Source organism: Petromyzon marinus, unplaced genomic scaffold, assembly GCF_048934315.1.
Source record: "Petromyzon marinus isolate PM22_M1 ecotype Great Lakes invasive population unplaced genomic scaffold, UKy_Petmar_22M1.pri1.0 PM_G_Scaffold_298, whole genome shotgun sequence".
NCBI classification, from domain to species: domain Eukaryota; kingdom Metazoa; phylum Chordata; class Hyperoartia; order Petromyzontiformes; family Petromyzontidae; genus Petromyzon; species Petromyzon marinus.
The window spans coordinates 1-18,805 of NW_027422870.1; the positions used below are offsets into that span (position 1 = coordinate 1).

General features: G+C 45.3%; 1 protein-coding gene across 3 annotated transcripts in view; it reads right to left on the minus strand.

Moving 5' to 3' along the window:
* Positions 1-3,668: 3,668 nt before the first annotated feature.
* The window catches only part of LOC116937168 (uncharacterized), a 40,615-nt gene continuing 25,478 nt past the window's right edge, over positions 3,669-18,805 (minus strand). The window contains exons 14-23 of one of the 3 annotated variants that reach the window (XM_076061165.1): positions 17,582-17,686; positions 17,287-17,390; positions 15,947-16,064; positions 15,780-15,850; positions 14,200-14,272; positions 11,740-11,802; positions 9,608-9,727; positions 7,442-7,549; positions 6,023-6,109; positions 3,669-4,547 (exon numbers count right to left, since the gene is read on the minus strand). In XM_076061165.1, the coding sequence (XP_075917280.1) occupies positions 4,032-4,547; positions 6,023-6,109; positions 7,442-7,549; positions 9,608-9,727; positions 11,740-11,802; positions 14,200-14,272; positions 15,780-15,850; positions 15,947-16,064; positions 17,287-17,390; positions 17,582-17,686 (1,365 nt within the window). In that variant the 3' untranslated portion in view covers positions 3,669-4,031. Of the gene's footprint in view, positions 4,548-6,022; positions 6,110-7,441; positions 7,550-7,738; positions 7,881-9,607; positions 9,728-11,739; positions 11,803-14,199; positions 14,273-15,779; positions 15,851-15,946; positions 16,065-17,286; positions 17,391-17,581; positions 17,687-18,805 lie in introns of those variants that run through there. The other 2 variants (XM_076061167.1, XM_076061166.1) reach the window with 2 other exon arrangements.

The following is an 18,805-nucleotide window of genomic DNA, read 5'->3' on the forward strand; positions in this document are numbered from 1 at the left end:
GATCCCACATTTAGGTCTCGCAGGCTGTAGGAGTGAAGTCTTGTAGATCACACGACACACGGACAAAGATCCCACATTTAGGTCTCGCAGGCTGTAGGAGTGAAGTCTTGTAGATCACACGACACACAGACAAAGATCCCACATTTAGGTCTCGCAGGCTACAGGAGTGAAGTCTTGTAGATCACACGACACACAGACAAAGATCCCACATTTAGGTCTCGCAGGCTACAGGAGTGAAGTCTTGTAGATCACACGACACACAGACAAAGATCCCACATTTAGGTCTCGCAGGCTACAGGAGTGAAGTCTTGAAGGTCACACGACACACAGACAAAGATCCCACATTTAGGTCTCGCAGGCTGTAGGAGTGAAGTCTTGTAGATCACACGACACACAGACAAAGATCCCACATTTAGGTCTCGCAGGCTACAGGAGTGAAGTCTTGTAGATCACACAACACACAAAGATCCCACATTTAGGTCTCGCAGGCTGTAGGAGTGAAGTCTTGTAGATCACACGACACACAGACAAAGATCCCACATTTAGGTCTCGCAGGCTGTAGGAGTGAAGTCTTGTAGATCACACGACACACAGACAAAGATACCACATTTAGGTCTCGCAGGCTACAGGAGTGAAGTCTTGTAGATCACACAACACACAAAGATCCCACATTTAGGTCTCGCAGGCTGTAGGAGTGAAGTCTTGTAGATCACACGACACACAGACAAAGATCCCACATTTAGGTCTCGCAGGCTGTAGGAGTGAAGTCTTGTAGATCACACGACACATAAAGATCCCACATTTAGGTCTCGCAGGCTACAGGAGTGAAGTCTTGAAGGTCACACGACACGCAGACAATGATCCCACATTTAGGTATCGCAGGCTGTAGGAGTGAAGTCTTGCAGATCACAGGACACACAGACAAAGATCCCACATTTAGATCTCGCAGGCTGTAGGAGTGAAGTCTTGAAGGTCACACGACACACAGAGATCCCACATTTAGGTCTCGCAGGCTGTAGGAGTGAAGTCTTGCAGATCACACGGGCACACAAAGATCCCACATTTAGGTCTCGCAGGCTACAGGGGTGAAGTCTTGTAGATCACACAACACACAAAGATCCCACATTTAGGTCTCGCAGGCTGTAGGAGTGAAGTCTTGTAGATCACACGACACACAGACAGAGATCCCACATTTAGGTCTCGCAGGCTACAGGGGTGAAGTCTTGTAGATCACACGACACACAGACAAAGATCCCACATTTAGGTCTCGCAGGCTACAAGAGTGAAGTCTTGCAGGTCACACGACACACAAAGATCCCACATTTAGGTCTCGCAGGCTGTAGGAGTGAAGTCTTGCAGATCACACGACACACAGACAAAGATCCCACATTTAGGTCTCGCAGGCTGTAGGGGTGAAGTCTTGTAGATCACACGACACACAGACAAAGATCCCACATTTAGGTCTCGCAGGCTACAGGAGTGATTGTAGGTCACACGGACACACAGACAAAGATCCCACATTTAGGTCTCGCAGGCTGTAGGAGTGGAGTCTTGCAGATCACACGACACACAGACAAAGATCCCACATTTAGGTCTCGCAGGCTGTAGGAGTGAAGTCTTGAAGGTCACACGACACACAAAGATCCCACATTTAGGTCTCGCAGGCAGTAGGGGTGAAGTCTTGAAGATCACACGGACACACAGACAAAGATCCCACATTTAAGTCTTGCAGGCTGTAGGAGTGAAGTCTTGTAGGTCACACGGACACACAGACAAAGATCCCACATTTAGGTCTCCCAGGCTACAGGGGTGAAGTCTTGAAGATCACACGACACACAGACAAAGATCCCCTTTTAGGTCTCGCAGGCTGTAGGGGTGAAGTCTTGTAGATCACACGACACACAGACAAAGATCCCACATTTAGGTCTCGCAGGCTGTAGGAGTGAAGTCTTGAAGGTCACACGACACACAAAGATCCCACATTTAGGTCTCGCAGGCTGTAGGAGTGAAGTCTTGTAGATCACACGACACACGGACAAAGATCCCACATTTAGGTCTCGCAGGCTGTAGGAGTGAAGTCTTGAAGGTCACACGACACACGGACAAAGATCCCACATTTAGGTCTCCCAGGCTACAGGGGTGAAGTCTTGAAGATCACACGACACAAAGATCCCACATTTAGGTCTCGCAGGCTGTAGGGGTGAAGTCTTGTAGATCACACGACACACAGAGAAAGATCCCACATTTAGGTCTCGCAGGCTGTAGGAGTGAAGTCTTGTAGGTCACACAGACAAAGATCCCACATTTAGGTCTCGCAGGCTGTAGGAGTGAAGTCTTGAAGGTCACACGACACACAGACAAAGATCCCACATTTAGGTCTCGCAGGCTACAGGAGTGATTGTAGGTCACACGGACACACAGACAAAGATCCCACATTTAGGTCTCGCAGGCTGTAGGAGTGGAGTCTTGCAGATCACACGACACACAGACAAAGATCCCACATTTAGGTCTCGCAGGCTACAGGGGTGCTGTGCCGATCGCAAACGCCGAACATCGGCGCCTAACGCAGCGGGATTTATTTAACGAGCCCGACTCATCGAGTAGAGACCCAGAAAAATCTGGACTTGAAGTTGTCGCGACCGCAGGGACCCACGCTCTTTGGTTCTTTGGGTAAAAGTCACGCGGTAGGCAGAAAACAAAATAAATTAAATCACGACGTTTCGGGCGCGCGACGCCGGCGACTTCGGGTCGGCTGCGACACGTCAATGTTGGCTTCCCCACGGGGATGAACGCGAGAAATCAAATCGCCACGGCGAAGCTGCGGGCTCATTTGAGGGGCGAGTTCCATCGGCAAGCGGGAGCCAGTATATTTTTTCAAGTAGTGGTACCCCAAACTTTTGCGGCTTCTTAAAAAAATCCCTTTTCACACCACCACCAGCATGTGGACTCCACCTTGCCCCCTCGCCAGCCTGCACAGGTTGACCCTCTGCCCACCTTTCATCATGCTAAGTCCGCCTATTAAATGCTAATTTTTACGCTAATTCCTTTTGTCAAGGCACCTTAATTACTCTCACACAGCTTAAAGGTCCGCGGTCTGAGCGTGGCTGTGTTTCACTCCAGCGCTGTCCTCGAGACAGTCTGGACCCTTCACCTGATGAAGGCCGCTTGTGTTGTGGCCGAAACGTCGTGATTTTTGATGTTTTATTTTTTTACCTATGTGACTTTACCGAATAGAACCAAAGAGTATGGATCCTTGCAGTCACGAAAGATTCAAATCTAGAAGGGAGCCAGACTCTTTGTGACTTTCGGTAAAGTCACGTGGTGGGTGATAAAAATATGAAATAAAAACATTGAAATAAATCACGACGTTTCGATTGCAACACAAGCAATCATCATCAGGTGTGACAACCACAGCAAGGACATTGTTTACTCAAGTGGGAGAGAGACCAGGGGTTAGTTAACTGCCCGAACCCTGGTCACTCTGTCTCTCTGTATCTGTGTCTCTGTCTCCGTGTCTCTGTGGCTGTCTCTCTGTCTCCGTGTCTCTGTGGCTGTCTCTGTGGTTGTCTCTCTGTGTCTCCGTGTCTCTGTCTCCGTGTCTCTGAGGCTGTCTTCTCTATCTCCGTGTCTCTGTCTCTGTGGTTGTCTCTCTGTGAGTGTCTCCGTGTCTCTGTGGCTGTCTCTCTGTCTCTGTCTCTGTGGTTGTCTCTCTGTGAGTGTCTCAGTGTCTCTGTGGTTGTCTCTCTGAGTGTCTCAGTGTCTCTGTCTCAGTGTCTCTGTGGCTGTCTCTCTGTGAGTGTCCGTGTCTCTGTCTCTGTGTGTGGTTGTCTCTCTGTCTCAGTGTCTCTGTGGTTGTCTCTCTGTGAGTGTCTCAGTGTCTCTGTGGTTGTCTGTCTCCGTGTCTCTGTGGTTGTCTCTCTGTGAGTGTCTCCGTGTCTCTGTGGTTGTCTCTCTGTCTCCGTGTCTCTGTCTCTGTGGTTGTCTCTCTGTGAGTGTCTCCGTGTCTCTGTGGTTGTCTCTCTGTGAGTGTATCAGTGTCTCTGTGGCTGTCTCTCTGTCTCCGTCTTTGTCTCTGTGGCTGTCTCTCTGTCTCTGTGGTTGTCTCTCTGTCTAAGTGTCTCTGTGGTTGTCTCTCTCTTTGGTTGTCTCTGTCTCCGTGTCTCTGTGGTTTTCTCTGTGATTGTCTCTGTCTCTGTGTCTGTCTCAGTGTCTCTGTCTGTCTCTCTGTCTCCGTGTCTCTGTGGTTGTCTCTCTGTGTCTCCGTGTCTCTCTGTGTGTCTCCCTGTGAGTGTCTCCGTGTCTGTGTCTCCCTGTGTGTCTCCATGTCTCTCTGTGTCTCCCTGTGTGTCTCCATGTGAGTGTCTCCGTGTCTCTCTGTCTCCCTGTGTCTCCGTGTCTCTGTCTCTGTGTCTCCCTGTGTGTCTCCGTGTCTCTCTGTGTCTCCCTGTGTGAGTGTCTCCCCAACTGCGGTTACAAGTTACCTTCCGCTTCAACTCTTCCTTTAACTTCGCTATCTCTGCTCTCATTTCATCAGACTGAGCCTTGTTCTGTTTTTCGTACACAAACAAAAAACGTCACGGTGATTGACATCGCACGCTTGAGTTTTGTACACACGCCAAGAGCCTCGTCTGTAACGCAGGCGCCACTGGGGATATGAACGACACACGCATTATAAGCTACACTATGAGACCTCCTTTGCCAGTAGCAAGATATAGTAATAGGTTTTTACCCTTTTATCTGGCACAAAAAACTGACACCTTTATACAAGGCATCATGTTTGCAATAACCACAACACAATCAGTCAAAATGCAAACAAAAAGAGACAACTCTGATAATGATATTGGCACTGTCCTTGAAATTGATTGGTCCACACCCGAAACGGCTTTTCATAGAGCCTAGTCTCCACTGGTGTTGGACCAGATGACGCCTTTTGGCCCTTAGTCTCCACGAAAAGCCGTTTCGGGTGTGGACCAATCAAATTCAAGGACAGTGCATATTATTATCAGAGTTGTCTCTTTTGTTTGCATTTTGACTGCTTGTGTTGTGGTTATTGCAAACATGATCCCTTGTATAAAGGTGTCAGTTTTGGTGCCAGACAAAAGGGTAAAAATCTATTACATTATAAGCTACTCAAGGAAACTTCACGTGCATCTCTGTACGTGTTTCTGTGCCTCCCTATCTGTGTGTCTGTCACGTGGCTCAGTATCTCAGAAGAGTGGGGAGCGGTAGCGTAGCGGTTAGTGCGTCGCGCTACGAACCCCGCGGCCAACACCGTCAGTGACGATTATCTGAACCGGTCCTGGGTCTCCCCTAGGTCGACTCAAGCTCAAATGAGTACCTGGTGTAGCGGTGTGTAGTAAACATCGTGAGCACTGGGGAGACAAAGGCGGTCGGGCGTGGCGCTGGTCACCCACCCCCTCGTGTGCCGTTCCGGCCTTCATAGGTGCTGCTACTCGCTAACAGCACTTGCCCCTGCAGTCTGTTAAGGCTACACGGTGGGGAATCTCTGTCTCTGTGTCTCTGCGTGCATCTCAGTGTCGACTACTTTCACGATAATTGAACTGCAGATCCGTGGAGTGTTTCACGGGTAACGCAACTGAGCGGACCGTCTCTCGGTTAGATTTGTACGCGGTGTGCGACCGTGCAAAACGGAGCGCTCGCTCTGCCTTCACCAAATTGTCACCGTTCTGATTTAAAGCTTTCGTGACTGCAGTGATTCACATTCTTGGTTCTTTCGGAAAAGTCACCACGTAGAAGGGAAACAATAAAAAATATATAAAAAACAAAATTATTATTTTATTGTTTCCCTTCAACGTGACTTTACCGAAAGAACCAAGAATATGTCACCGTTGTGTTTCTACGATGAGTCTTTAATCTGCTGCGTGACTTGGCAACGTGGCTCGCCTGCCACAGCGTCACCGGGGATCGTGAGGCTGGGGTGAACGTGAGCGCGGCGACTCCCAACGACGATTCACCGAATGGGGAAGATCCAAGCAAATGGTGCAACAAACGGGAAACTTACCGACGTTCGCGCACGTTCAAGTGCTTCCTGATATTTGTGGTCGAGAGAAGAATAGTCTTTAGCTTCCAGCTTCCGGTCACACTCGCGCTTTACGTCAGGGATCGCCGCGAAAAACAAAAAAAATAATCGCGAAACATTTTAACGGCATTTACCAACTGCACAAAACACTCAGGAAATGCTTGTAGATGTGTGTGTAACACTTGTAGATGTGTGTGTAACACTTGTAGATGTAACACTTGTAGATGTAACACTTGTAGATGTAACACTTGTAGATGTAACACTTGTAGATGTGTGTGTAACACTTGTAGATGTAACACTTGTAGATGTAACACTTGTAGATGTGTGTGTGTGCTTGGGCTACGGTTAAAATTGCGTCTCGATGTTATCTTGCGAACATGTCGCGAACACTGTAGGGGCGGAAGACGGCGCTTCGAAAATTCTAAGACGGACTCGCCGCTGAAAATAAATAAATAAACCTGCAAGATAAGTAAGTTGAAACATAAACGCCGGCGAATGTACGTTCACAGAGCTCCAACGCATCTGTCAATAAAACCGCCCCAAAGAGGAACAAGATAAGACACGAAGGGGCCGTCTAGAACGCTCTCCCTTTTGATATTAGGAAGCTACCGGAGCGACTCACTTTGAAATCTAGATTCGAGGAAAAACTAATTTCTACCGGACATCTGTGAAAAAGAGCTTTACGGCTCATCTGATTCCTCCTGGAGTATAAAGAAATATTCAAATTGTTGCTGCTTAGTCTGTTGTCCTCCCACCTACGCCTGCGGTAAACACGGGTTGGCTACGTACGGTGCAAAAGATGTTCAGCATTAATCGGATGGTAACACCGGCATATAATATATATAAATATCGATTTAAAGCTTTCGTGACTGCAGGGATTCATATTCTTGGTTCTTTCGGTAAAGTCACCACCATGTAGAAGGGAAACAATAAAATAATAAAAAATATAAAACAATAAAATTCTCACGACGTTTCGACTGCAACACAAGACGCAATCATCATCAGGTGTGAAAATCACAGCAAGAACAATTTGAAATTTTCTTGCTGTGGTTTTCAAATGTTCTTGCTGTGGTTTTCACACCTGATGATGATTGCTTCTTGTGTTGCAGTCGAAACGTCGTGATATATTTTATCGTTTTATATTTTTATTATTTTATTGTTTCCCTTCTACGTGGTGGTGACTTTACTGAAAGAACCAAGATTATGTTCCTGTTGCTGTTAAGAAGAGGGCCATTGCAGAGCGTGCTAAGTTATTTTACAATCCACCACTGCCGATGAACTATCAGAAGACAAAAAGGCATTTCCTTATTTTCCTTTTACAAACTTTGCAGTTATTTTGAAGCAGCTTAAAAACACATGTGAGGGCGTATCCAGGACGAAGTGCCAACTTCCGCACGTTACCTTCCACTCTTCCACCACCGCAGTCATTTCTGTGATTTTGAACTGTGCGGTTTCTTCCGCTCTGATTTTCGCCTCCTCAATCTCAGCTGAAATGTTCCGGGATCTTATCTGGAAGAGGGAGATTTCAACAACGGTCACGCTATGCGCCTCGGATTTTGACTCGGTTAAGAAATTCATTACGAAATGCCGTGAAGGCAAAATCTTTGCCGCTTTTTTATATATATAACATCGACGCAAGTTGCCGCTCCGCGTGTAGAAACGTAACATCTGCCACGGCACCATTAGGCTCCACCGCACTTGTGTAAATCACAGCTCGCACGCGACAACACGCAGCATCCTCTTCGTCATGAGCGGTGGGTTTGGCTGTCTGCGAATCCGGCACCCTTCGAAGCAAGGCCAAGGTCGTTGATCGTTTGCAGAAACCCCCCGAACCCAACTTCTGTTGATAAGGAGGGGTCAAGAAAATACACGGAAATCAGGTTGCGCAAACCTGCGAATGAATTGCCCTCATGTGAGCGGCGAATCTTTGGCCGGACGCTCCGGTTTTGATATACCGGACGCAAAACGCTCACGGATGATGGGGACGTGGCCAACGATCTCCAAGCAGAACTCTTACGTGATCGGTGAAAAGAGCTCGAGACTTGGTGAGGTTTTTACTTAATAAATGGCACTCTTATTAGTTTTAGCATTAACTGCTTTTTGTTGTGTTTAGGGTTGTTGTCCTGTCCCCCCCCCGCACCTCCGATCAGCACGGTTGGCTACGTACGGCGCGGAAGAAGTTCAACGTACATACGAAGACTCGCACGTAAACCCATAGACTCACACCGAAATCCACAGACTCACACATAAACCCATAGGCTCACACAGAAACCCATAGACTCACACAGAAATCCACAGACTCACACATAAACCCATAGACTCACACAGAAATCCACAGACTCACACAGAAATCCACAGACTCACACAGAAACCCATAGACTCACACAGAAATCCTCAGACTCACACATAAACCCATAGACTCACACAGAAATCCACAGACTCACATAAACACACAGACTCACACAGAAATCCACAGACTCACACAGAAATCCACAGACTCACACAGAAATCCACAGACTCACACAGAAATCCACAGACTTGCACATAAACCCATAGACTCACACATAAACCCACAGACTCACACATAAACCCACAGACTCACATAAACCCACAGACTCACACATAAACCCATAGACTCACACATAAACCCACAGACTCACACATAAACCTATAGACTCACACATAAACCCACAGACTCACATAAACCCATAGACTCACACAGAAACCAACAGACTCACACAGAAATCCACAGACTCACAGAAACCCATAGACTCACACAAACCCATAGACTCACACATAAACCCACAGACTCACACAGAAACCCATAGACTCACACATAAACCCACAGACTCACACATAAACCCATAGACTCACACAGAAACCCATAGACTCACACATAAACCCATAGACTCACACATAAACCCACAGACTCACACATAAACCCACAGACTCACACATAAACCCATAGACTCACACATAAACCCACAGACTCACACATAAACCCACAGACTCACACAGAAATCCAGACTCACAGAAACGCATCATTTGCTGTCTTTCCCCCGCACCTCCGATCAGCACGGTTGGCTACGTACGGCACGGAAGAAGTCCAACGTACTATACATTATACTCGATGCGATTTTTTTTACCAAGACTAAAACTGGAGGTAAACAACATTTGTCAATATACATTATTGGAAACCTCATTTGCCAGTAACAAAATATGATAATTGTTTTTTTACCCTTTTATCTGGCAACAAAACTGACACCTTTTTTACAAGGAGTCATGTTCACATTGACCACAATACCTGCGGTCGGAACGCGTCTTCTGGTCCAACACCAATGTGAGACGAGGCTCTAAAGAAAGCTGTCTCGAGTGTGGACCAATCAATTTCAAGGACAGTGCCACATACATTATCAGAGTTGTTGTTTGGTGTTTGCGTTCCGACCGCAGGTATTGTGGTCAATGTAAACATGACTCCTTGTAAAAAAAAGGTGTCAGTTTTGTTGCCAGATAAAAGGGTAAAAAAACAATTATCACAACAACATTTGTCAAGTTCATTTCGCAAACCTCCTCCAAGTGTCTTATCTGCTCCATGTAGTCCGCTAACTCCGCGATCGCGTTGTCGCGTGCTCGGTCGTCCTGCCGCTGCCGCTCAAGCGAGTCGATCTCAGACTCCAAATCCTTGATCTGCAAAGTGAAGTGAACTCGGTCAGGGCGAACATTTGCAGTCACGGTAACGACTGCTTAGGTTTTTAGATGTTAAAAAGGGGGTTGTTTTAGAAGTGCTGTCAACGTTAATAGGTCACCACGCCCTGTCTGCTCTTTATAAAGTCAACAACAACAACAACGCCGGACTTACACATTCTGTGCCTAAAGTATCGCACGTAAACCGGCTTCAGACATTGACTCACAACGGCACACGTCACACAAAAACCCCTGCCACCTTCGGCATGAACCACTAACAACTTACTGTTACATTTTGATTTAAAGCTTTCGTGACTGCAGTGATTCATATTCTTAGCTCTTTCGGTTAAAGTCACGTTGAAGGGAAACAATAAAATAATAAAATATATATAAAACAATAAAAAATTCTCACGACGTTTCGACCATGACACAAACGGTCGTCACCAGGTGTGTCGGTTTGCATAAATTTATTTATTTTTAAACGGTGTATTTATTTATAAAAAAACGTCAGCACCACGCGCAGCGATTTGACAATTTATTTAGAAGGACTAGTCCATCTATGTTCTGCAAAGAGGAGGGGGGAGACGAAAAATTAATGAATGCTGTCTGAAAGCCACCATAAGCGTGAACAATCAATTAAGACCTGAAATGGTTTATCAAATCCTTCCAATGATTGCTAAGCCAGAATCCATCTTCTCGGTTGAACTTGTCTCTGTGCTTGTATATGTGGATAGCCTCATGAACGAATCTCTCATGGCAGCCAGATGGCTTAAATAAATAAATAAAACACCGTCCGGAGATAAATAAATAAATGCGGACCGCCACTTCCTTCAAATGTTTCTTGCCGTTGCTTTTCACACCTGATGACGACCGTTTGTGTTATGGTCGAAACGTCGTGATAATTTTTTTATTGTTTTATATATATTTTATTATTTTATTGTTTCCCTTTAACGTGACTTTAACCGAAAGAGCTAAGAATATGAACTTACTGTTAAATGAAATACAGTAAGCTTTATCCACGGTTGTCCTTAGCCTCCCCCGCACCTCCGATTAAGAACGGTTGGCTATGTGCGGTGGGAAAGAAGTTCAATATACGGGTGGAGGAGTCCATGTTATAATCCGGGATATACGATATACAATTTTTTTTATCAGCCGGTGTTAGTGAAATAAGAAAGTCGGTGTCTTTTTTTGGTATGAAAAATAACAAGAATAGGTTTTACCTTTTCTGGGTATATACAACAGGAGGTGTTTTTTGTTTGCATTTTTACTGCAGGTATTGTGGTTAATGCAGCGACATGAAAGCTCGTAAAAAGGTTTCAGTTTTGTTGCCAGAAAAAAGGGGGAAAATCCCTCTTATTATATTTTGGTACTGGCAAAGGAGGTCTAATGATGATGTAGATGCTCACCCCGAGCCCTCATTACTTTGATAGTGGCATTGTCTTTGAGCTGTGTGACGCCTTTTGGCGTCATCTGGTCGAGCACCAAATGGGTCGAGGCTCAAAAGAAAGCCGTCCCTTGGTGTGGACCAATCAGTTTCAAGGACAATGCATCATATTATCATAGTGTGTGTTTTAATAATGATGATGATGAAGTATGTGTTTTGTTTGCATTTCGACTGCAAGTATTGTGGTTAATGCAGCGACATGAATCCTTAATAATAGGGTTTTTCCCCTTTTATCTGGCAACAAAACTAAAACCTTTTTACAAGGATCCATGTCGCTGCATTAACCACAATACGTGCAGTCAAAATGTTTGCATTTTGACTGCAGGTATTGTGGTTAATGCAGCGACATGAATCCTCGTAAAAAGGTTTCAGTTTTGTTGCCAGAAAAAAGAGGAAAAACCCCTATTATTATTACAGCAGCAGGTGTTTAAGATGTTCCAACTCCAAGTAGACACCTTCTGCAAGGTCTCAAGCACCGCATTAACCACCATGTACCTGCGGCGAACACATCGAACGCAAACACGCTCCGGTAATGATACATGCGTTGCCACGGAAACGTTTTGGCGCTCACCTTGTTTTCATTGCGGCTGTCCTTCCGGCGGTGCGCCTCCCGCTGCTCGTCCAGCTCGTGAACCTGTTGCGGTTCGCGTGCAACAGACGTGTTGGGGGTTGATGACCCTCACCTCCTGATTGAAACGAGGCTCGCAAACTTCTTCTTAAAACAGACCGCGCGGCAAAACACTCCCACGGACTGCGTTCATCGCACACCGTGCGGCCGCTTTGCCACCGACCAACGAGCGTAACTGTCCGAGGTGACCGACCGGTACTATTCAAGCGCGGCGTCTTTAAACGTTGAATGTGTCAGGTGACACAATTAGTGCTGGAAATGTGCACCGGTCAAGCCCTTATCAGTGTATACCTTATCACAGACCAATTCAGACCTTATCGGTCACCCTGTGCCTTTATACATCTCAATGTTCATCCTATACACTACACACGACACAATACACTACACACCAGTCAAGCCCTTATCAGTGTCTACCTTATCACGGACCAATTCAGACCTTATCGGTCACCCCGTGCCTTTATAAATCTCAATGTTCATCCTATACACTACACTACACACTATACACAACACCTTACACTACACACCAGTCAACCCCTTATCAGTGTCTACCTTATCACAGACCAATTCAGACCTTATCGGTCACCCCGTGCCTTTATAAATCTCAATGTTCATCCTATACACTACACTACACACTATACACAACACTATACACTACATACCAGTCAACCCCTTATCAGTGTCTACCTTATCACAGACCAATTCAGACCTTATTGGTCACCACGTGCCTTTATAAATCTCAATGTTTGTCCTATACACTACACTACACACTATACACTACATACCAGTCAAGCCCTTATCAGTGTCTACCTTATCACACACCAATTCAGACCTTGTCGGTCACCCCGTGCCTTTATAAATCTCAATGTTCATCCTGTACACTACACTACACACTATACACAACACTATACACTACACTACACACTATACACTACACTACACACTATACACTACACACCAGTCAACCCCTTATCAGTGTCTACCTTATCACAGACCAATTCAGACCTTATCGGTCACCCCGTGTCTTTATAAATCTCAATGTTCATCCTATACACTACACACTATACACGACACCTTACACTACACACCAGTCAACCCCTTATCAGTGTCTACCTTATCACGGACCAATTCAGACCTTATCGGTCACCCCGTGCCTTTATAAATCTCAATGTTCATCCTATACACTACACTACACACTATACACTACACTATACACTACACACCAGTCAACCCCTTATCAGTGTCTACCTTATCACGGACCAATTCAGACCTTATTGGTCACCACGTGCCTTTATAAATCTCAATGTTTATCCTATGCACTACACTACACACTATACACTACATACCAGTCAAGCCCTTATCAGTGTCTACCTTATCACACACCAATTCAGACCTTGTCGGTCACCCCGTGCCTTTATAAATCTCAATGTTCATCCTGTACACTACACTACACACTATACACAACACTATACACTACACTACACACTATACACTACACTACACACTATACACTACACACCAGTCAACCCCTTATCAGTGTCTACCTTATCACAGACCAATTCAGACCTTATCGGTCACCCCGTGCCTTTATAAATCTCAATGTTCATCCCATACACTACACACTATACACGACACTATACACTACATACCAGTCAACCCCTTATCAGTGTCTACCTTATCACAGACCAATTCAGACCTTATCGGTCACCCCGTGTCTTTATAAATCTCAATGTTCATCCTATACACTACACTACACACTATACACGACACTATACACTACATACCAGTCAAGCCCTTATCAGTGTCTACCTTATCACAGACCAATTCAGACCTTGTCGGTCACCCCGTGCCTTTATAAATCTCAATGTTCATCCTATACACTACACTACACACTATACACAACACTATACACTACACTACACACTATACACGACACTATACACTACATAGCAGTCAACCCCTTATCAGTGTCTACCTTATCACAGACCAATTCAGACCTTATCGGTCACCCCGTGCCTTTATAAATCTCAATGTTCATCCTATACACTACACTACACACTATACACGACACTATACACTACAAATCCTCGACTCACTGAGAACGAGGTAATGCCCCCCATTAAAGAACTAGAGGAATCATAAATTGATCAGAATAGACTACGTGGCAGTCTGCGTAACAAAAATATACAGGGTGCGTATCTTAAAACTATACTCAAGTTTACTGAGACGCAAAACTTGGGTACACTTTTAAGACGAATTTCAGAATAGTCCTCATTGTTTCAACTGTCACACCAGAGGATTGATCCGTCTACTTCTGGATTGGAAACCTAGTGTGCTAAGCAATACATTATGATAATCAATGATTTAAAGCACTTCGTAGAGTACTGTTTTATGTTTCGTATTTACCAAGTTTGTATATTTCTGTACGTGGGCTTCAAGCTGTGCATGATGTTGCGTTTTGGCAGATTCCAACTCTTCCCTGGATTAAAAGAAAAAAAAAACATCATTGCAGGCGTAGTGATCGTCCCACACGATTCCCCGGGACAGAGTAATCAAGAAGGCGGGAGCAAACACATCCACGCGACGATTGGTTAGGGAACGGGGAGCCAAGAGGATTGGCCCGGAACATTCAAAAGGTAAAAGAGCGAGAGGGTTGGGTGGGCGTCAGGTGGGACGGTTAGGCCAGGTTCCATAGTTCCATTTGCATTTATTTGGTATAGCCCTGTGAGCCATTCGGCTCTTGAATCAGGTGCAACCACAACAAACAAAAAACATGAACAAGAAAACATCTTAAAGTGATTATGTGACTGTGCAAACAGAAAATCCAGGAAAAAAAACATCAAAATATTCCTGAAATAGCACCGTACACCAACTCTGTGTGCAAAAATCCCAGTGGGATGCAAGTCAAACAACAACAACCACAATACAACTTAGATTAAGGCCATCAGTCTAACTCCGTACTACAATAAACAAAAACATGGCCAAACCAAATAAACTTTTCAAAATCACCAAAATAAAAGCCATAAATGCAATGTAACAGTGATCATAGGGACTGTGACCGAATTTTTTACAATAAACTACATAAATAACATGCAACACCAAACCCTAGAGCCATATTTTAGGCCACTGAATAGCAGTGGCAGCTAGAGGTGTACAACTCCTCCAGAGCAGTTTTGAGTGAAGATCTCATAGGTAGTGATGGAAGTTGCAGGTGAGGGTGAGAGAGAGGTGACGATTGGTGGAGTGCAACGAGGGGCGGAGCCAGGAAGAGGTTAAAAGAGGGGGCGGGAGGCGGAGTTGGGGTCGTTGCGGGAGAGAGAGAGCGGGGATGAAGGTGTGGACCCATGCCGTGAAATAAAGACCTTACCATGTGGATAAAGGGCCAGAGTCGTCTTTCACAGAGATGGGAGTTGTGTTTGTAACAAAAGTATGTCATCCACAAAAAGGAAAATATTGTGAATTGAAAAGCCCCCCCAAAAAAATAGGCAGGAACAACTTACTTTAGTATTATTATTTGGTTCTTTCGGTAAAGTCACCACGTAGAAATAGAAAATAATAAATTACATAATATCATACGACGTTTCGATTGCAAAGCAAGCAATCATCATCAGGTACAAATGAAAGAGAAACAATTCCTAGTAAACTTAGAAATATAATGCAATACAGCGCAGAATGTCGGCTGACATAACAGTCAACACCCTACCTGGTTGATTACGTTTAAGAGAGAGATAAGACACAGAACCGGAGACACATACATATACAGACGCATAAGCGGAAAGAGTTAACACAGAGACAGAGAGAGAGACACATGTATGGGCATGGTTCTTTGCGGTAAAGTCACCACGTAGAAGGGAAACAATAAAATAATAAAAATATAAAACAATATAATTCTCACGACGTTTCGACTGCAACGCAAGAAGCAATCGTCGTCAGGTGTGAAAACCACAGCTGGAAATTTTCAACGAAGTTTATGAATCAGAACTTACGTTAGGTTTTTATTAATCGATTCCAACTTTTGAACTTTGACCTGTAACGCAGCTTCGTTGCGCTTTGTCGTCTGAAAACGAGAGCGTGGATCATTTTGTAAAAACAGTTTTGCGGTCTGCAATGTCCCACAAAGATGTGCATCGTGCATACGTCCGAGCCAGAATACCTCAATGATGTCGGTAAGTTCCTCGTTTTGTTTCGCCACGCGAGAGAACAGCTCGGTCAGTTCCTCGTTTTCCAAAATAACCAGCCCCAACCTGTTTCTGATGTCAAGGCTGCATATTCTGTTAAAAATTCAAGATCGTTCGGGTACTTTTATTTCACACGCGGTTACTTAGCTCCAGGATATAAAAAACCATAAGCAACAGTTGTGTAAATCCAAGAGAGGAACAATTTATTCTCTGGATTGTACGATGCTGTGGAATGTTTGATGCACCATAAACCTTGGCCCAGTGTCAATAAAGCTAACAAACACACACATTGATATTGGGTAACATTATACTATAATCAGTAAGAACTTGTTTGCGATATCTACTATTTTCAGGTTTTATTTTATCTATCGTTTGAGTCAATTGACAAGCATTCATCCGAGAAAAAATAAAACCATGATTTTTAAACACACTGCCAAACTGTCTCAAAGCTTCACGATTTTTTGTCCGAAAGCTATTTATGGAACCAACGCTTAAGCTACACACACACACACAGACGACATTGCCTGGGACTTGACACCTGTCAAGCACGCCGATTATTCACCGGCGTTTTATATCTTTAACCCGTCGATGCCATGCGTTTCAATAAACTCTACTTCCCTGGTGTCTACTTCCTGAACTCGGATAACCCTGTAGGGCAGTGGCTCTTCACAACCTGAGGGTGCGAGATTCCCCTTTCTGGGGGGGTGCGAGACACGGCCAGATTTGTTTTCTTTAGAAGGTGAAAAAACAAAACGCAAATTTAGCGCGGATACGTTAGTACAACTACTTTGTTTCATCAACCCCTGTGTATTTATTGTGGCCTTACGTCCCACAGCGGGTGCAGAGGAGTTGCTGTGTACAGTAAAACCTTGGATTGCGAGTAACTTGGCCTGCGAGTGTTTGGCGAGACGGGCTACATTTGTAAATAAATATTAACTTGATAAACGAGCGAGGTTCTCGCAATACGCGCAGCGCACGTGTAGACACGCTTTGTACTGCCGGGCGTCACGTGATCACAACTGATGTACCGAGTGCTCTGATTATACGCGAGTGCTTTGGATTACAAAACACGTTTCCGGAACGAATCGTGCTCGCGATCCCACGGTTTCTACCGTATCGACGTCGTACGACGTTGTTAACGGCTGAGAGCCACAGGGGGTGGCAGGCTGCGGTCAAGGTGAAGAGACACCGCTCTCGGGGGAAGGACGGCCGGGGGTCGAAACGATAAAAGGGAGAGAGGGCGAAGGGGGAGGAGGAGGGGAACGCCTAAATGCACCCGAATGAGCGAGCTGAAAAATAACGCTCCAACATTTACCTCTCCTGAGACAGCTCTGATTCCAGGACGTTCGCCGCGTTCAAGGCATCTCTGAGGTCATTCTCCAAGACGCGCTCTTTTGCTTTCGCTCCGTTGAGTTCGCTCTGGAAGTTAAACGACGCCCCAAGATGCGGCGCCGGGCGACGCGAATTGCCACATTTGTGCGCGCAAAAAAGAGCATCCGCAGCGACGACAATTGACGCAATTCTACACGCGTTTGCAAACGATAACGCTCACAGGGAAGTGTTGCGCGGGTTATTATTTTACCCGTAGATTTAAGAAACGTTCGAAATACCTTGCTTTCGTTTTTCAGCGTTTCCATGGCGGCTATCCGCTGTTCCATTTGACAGACGGCTTCTTGGAGTGAAGCTCTCTCTCGTTTGAACGCGTCTAAGGATTCCTTCACGCAAGACACGACACGAGACCAACACCTCCTACGATACCCCAAGATGTGTTTATTGCACCACGGTGGGCGTAAGCTCTCGGATGCCGTAGCAATAGGTTTTACCCTTTTAACTGGCACCAAAAACTTACACCTTTATTCAAGGCATCATGTCTGCAATAACCGCAACACAAGCAGTCAAAATGCAAACAAAAAGACAACTCTGATAATGATATTGGCACTGTCCTTGAATTTGATTGGTCCACACCCGAGACGGCTTTTCTTAGAGCCTAGTCTCCACTGGTGTTGGACCAGAAGACGCCAAAAGGCGTACAACTCAAAAACAACGCACTATCAGAGTATTGAAGGCTCGGGGTGAGCATTTACATTATGAGACCTCCTTTGCCAGTAACAAGATATAGTAATAGGTTTTTACCCTTTTAACTGGCACAAAAAACTCAAATTCAAGGACAGTGCCAATATTATTATCAGAGTTGTCTCTTTTGTTTGCATTTTGACTGCTTGTGTTGTGGTTATTGCAGACATGATGCCTTGAATAAAGGTGTCAGTTTTTCGTGCCAGTTTGAAAGGGTAGAACCTATTACTATATCTTGTTACTGGCAAAGGAGGTCTCATAATGTAAATGCTCTCGGATGCCGTCTGAACGTTCCCTTTCTCTCCCCCCTTCCCCCCCCCCACGTGCTCCCCGAGCCTCTCGGGAGCCCAACGTGAAACGCCTTGCCAAGCAAAACAAAAAATATTGGGACGCGACCCAAAGGCCGTTGTGAGCACAGCGACGGAGACCGACGCAGTGGCCGGCGTTCCGTGTTTGATAAAATCGAAAAGCATCGTTAGACCTCCTTTGCCAGTGCCAAAATATAATAATATAATAGGGGTTTTCCCCCTTTTTTCTGGCAACGAAACTGAAACCTTTTTTTACAAGGATTCATGTCGCTGCATCGACCACAATACCTGCAGTCAAAACGCAAACAAAAAAACCTACTATGATAATATATATGTGGCATTGTCCTTGAAACTGATTGGTCCACGCCAAAAGGCGTCACACAGCTCAAAAACAATGTACGCCTTTTGGCGTCATCTTGTCGAGCACCAATTGGGTCGAGGCTCAAAAGAAAG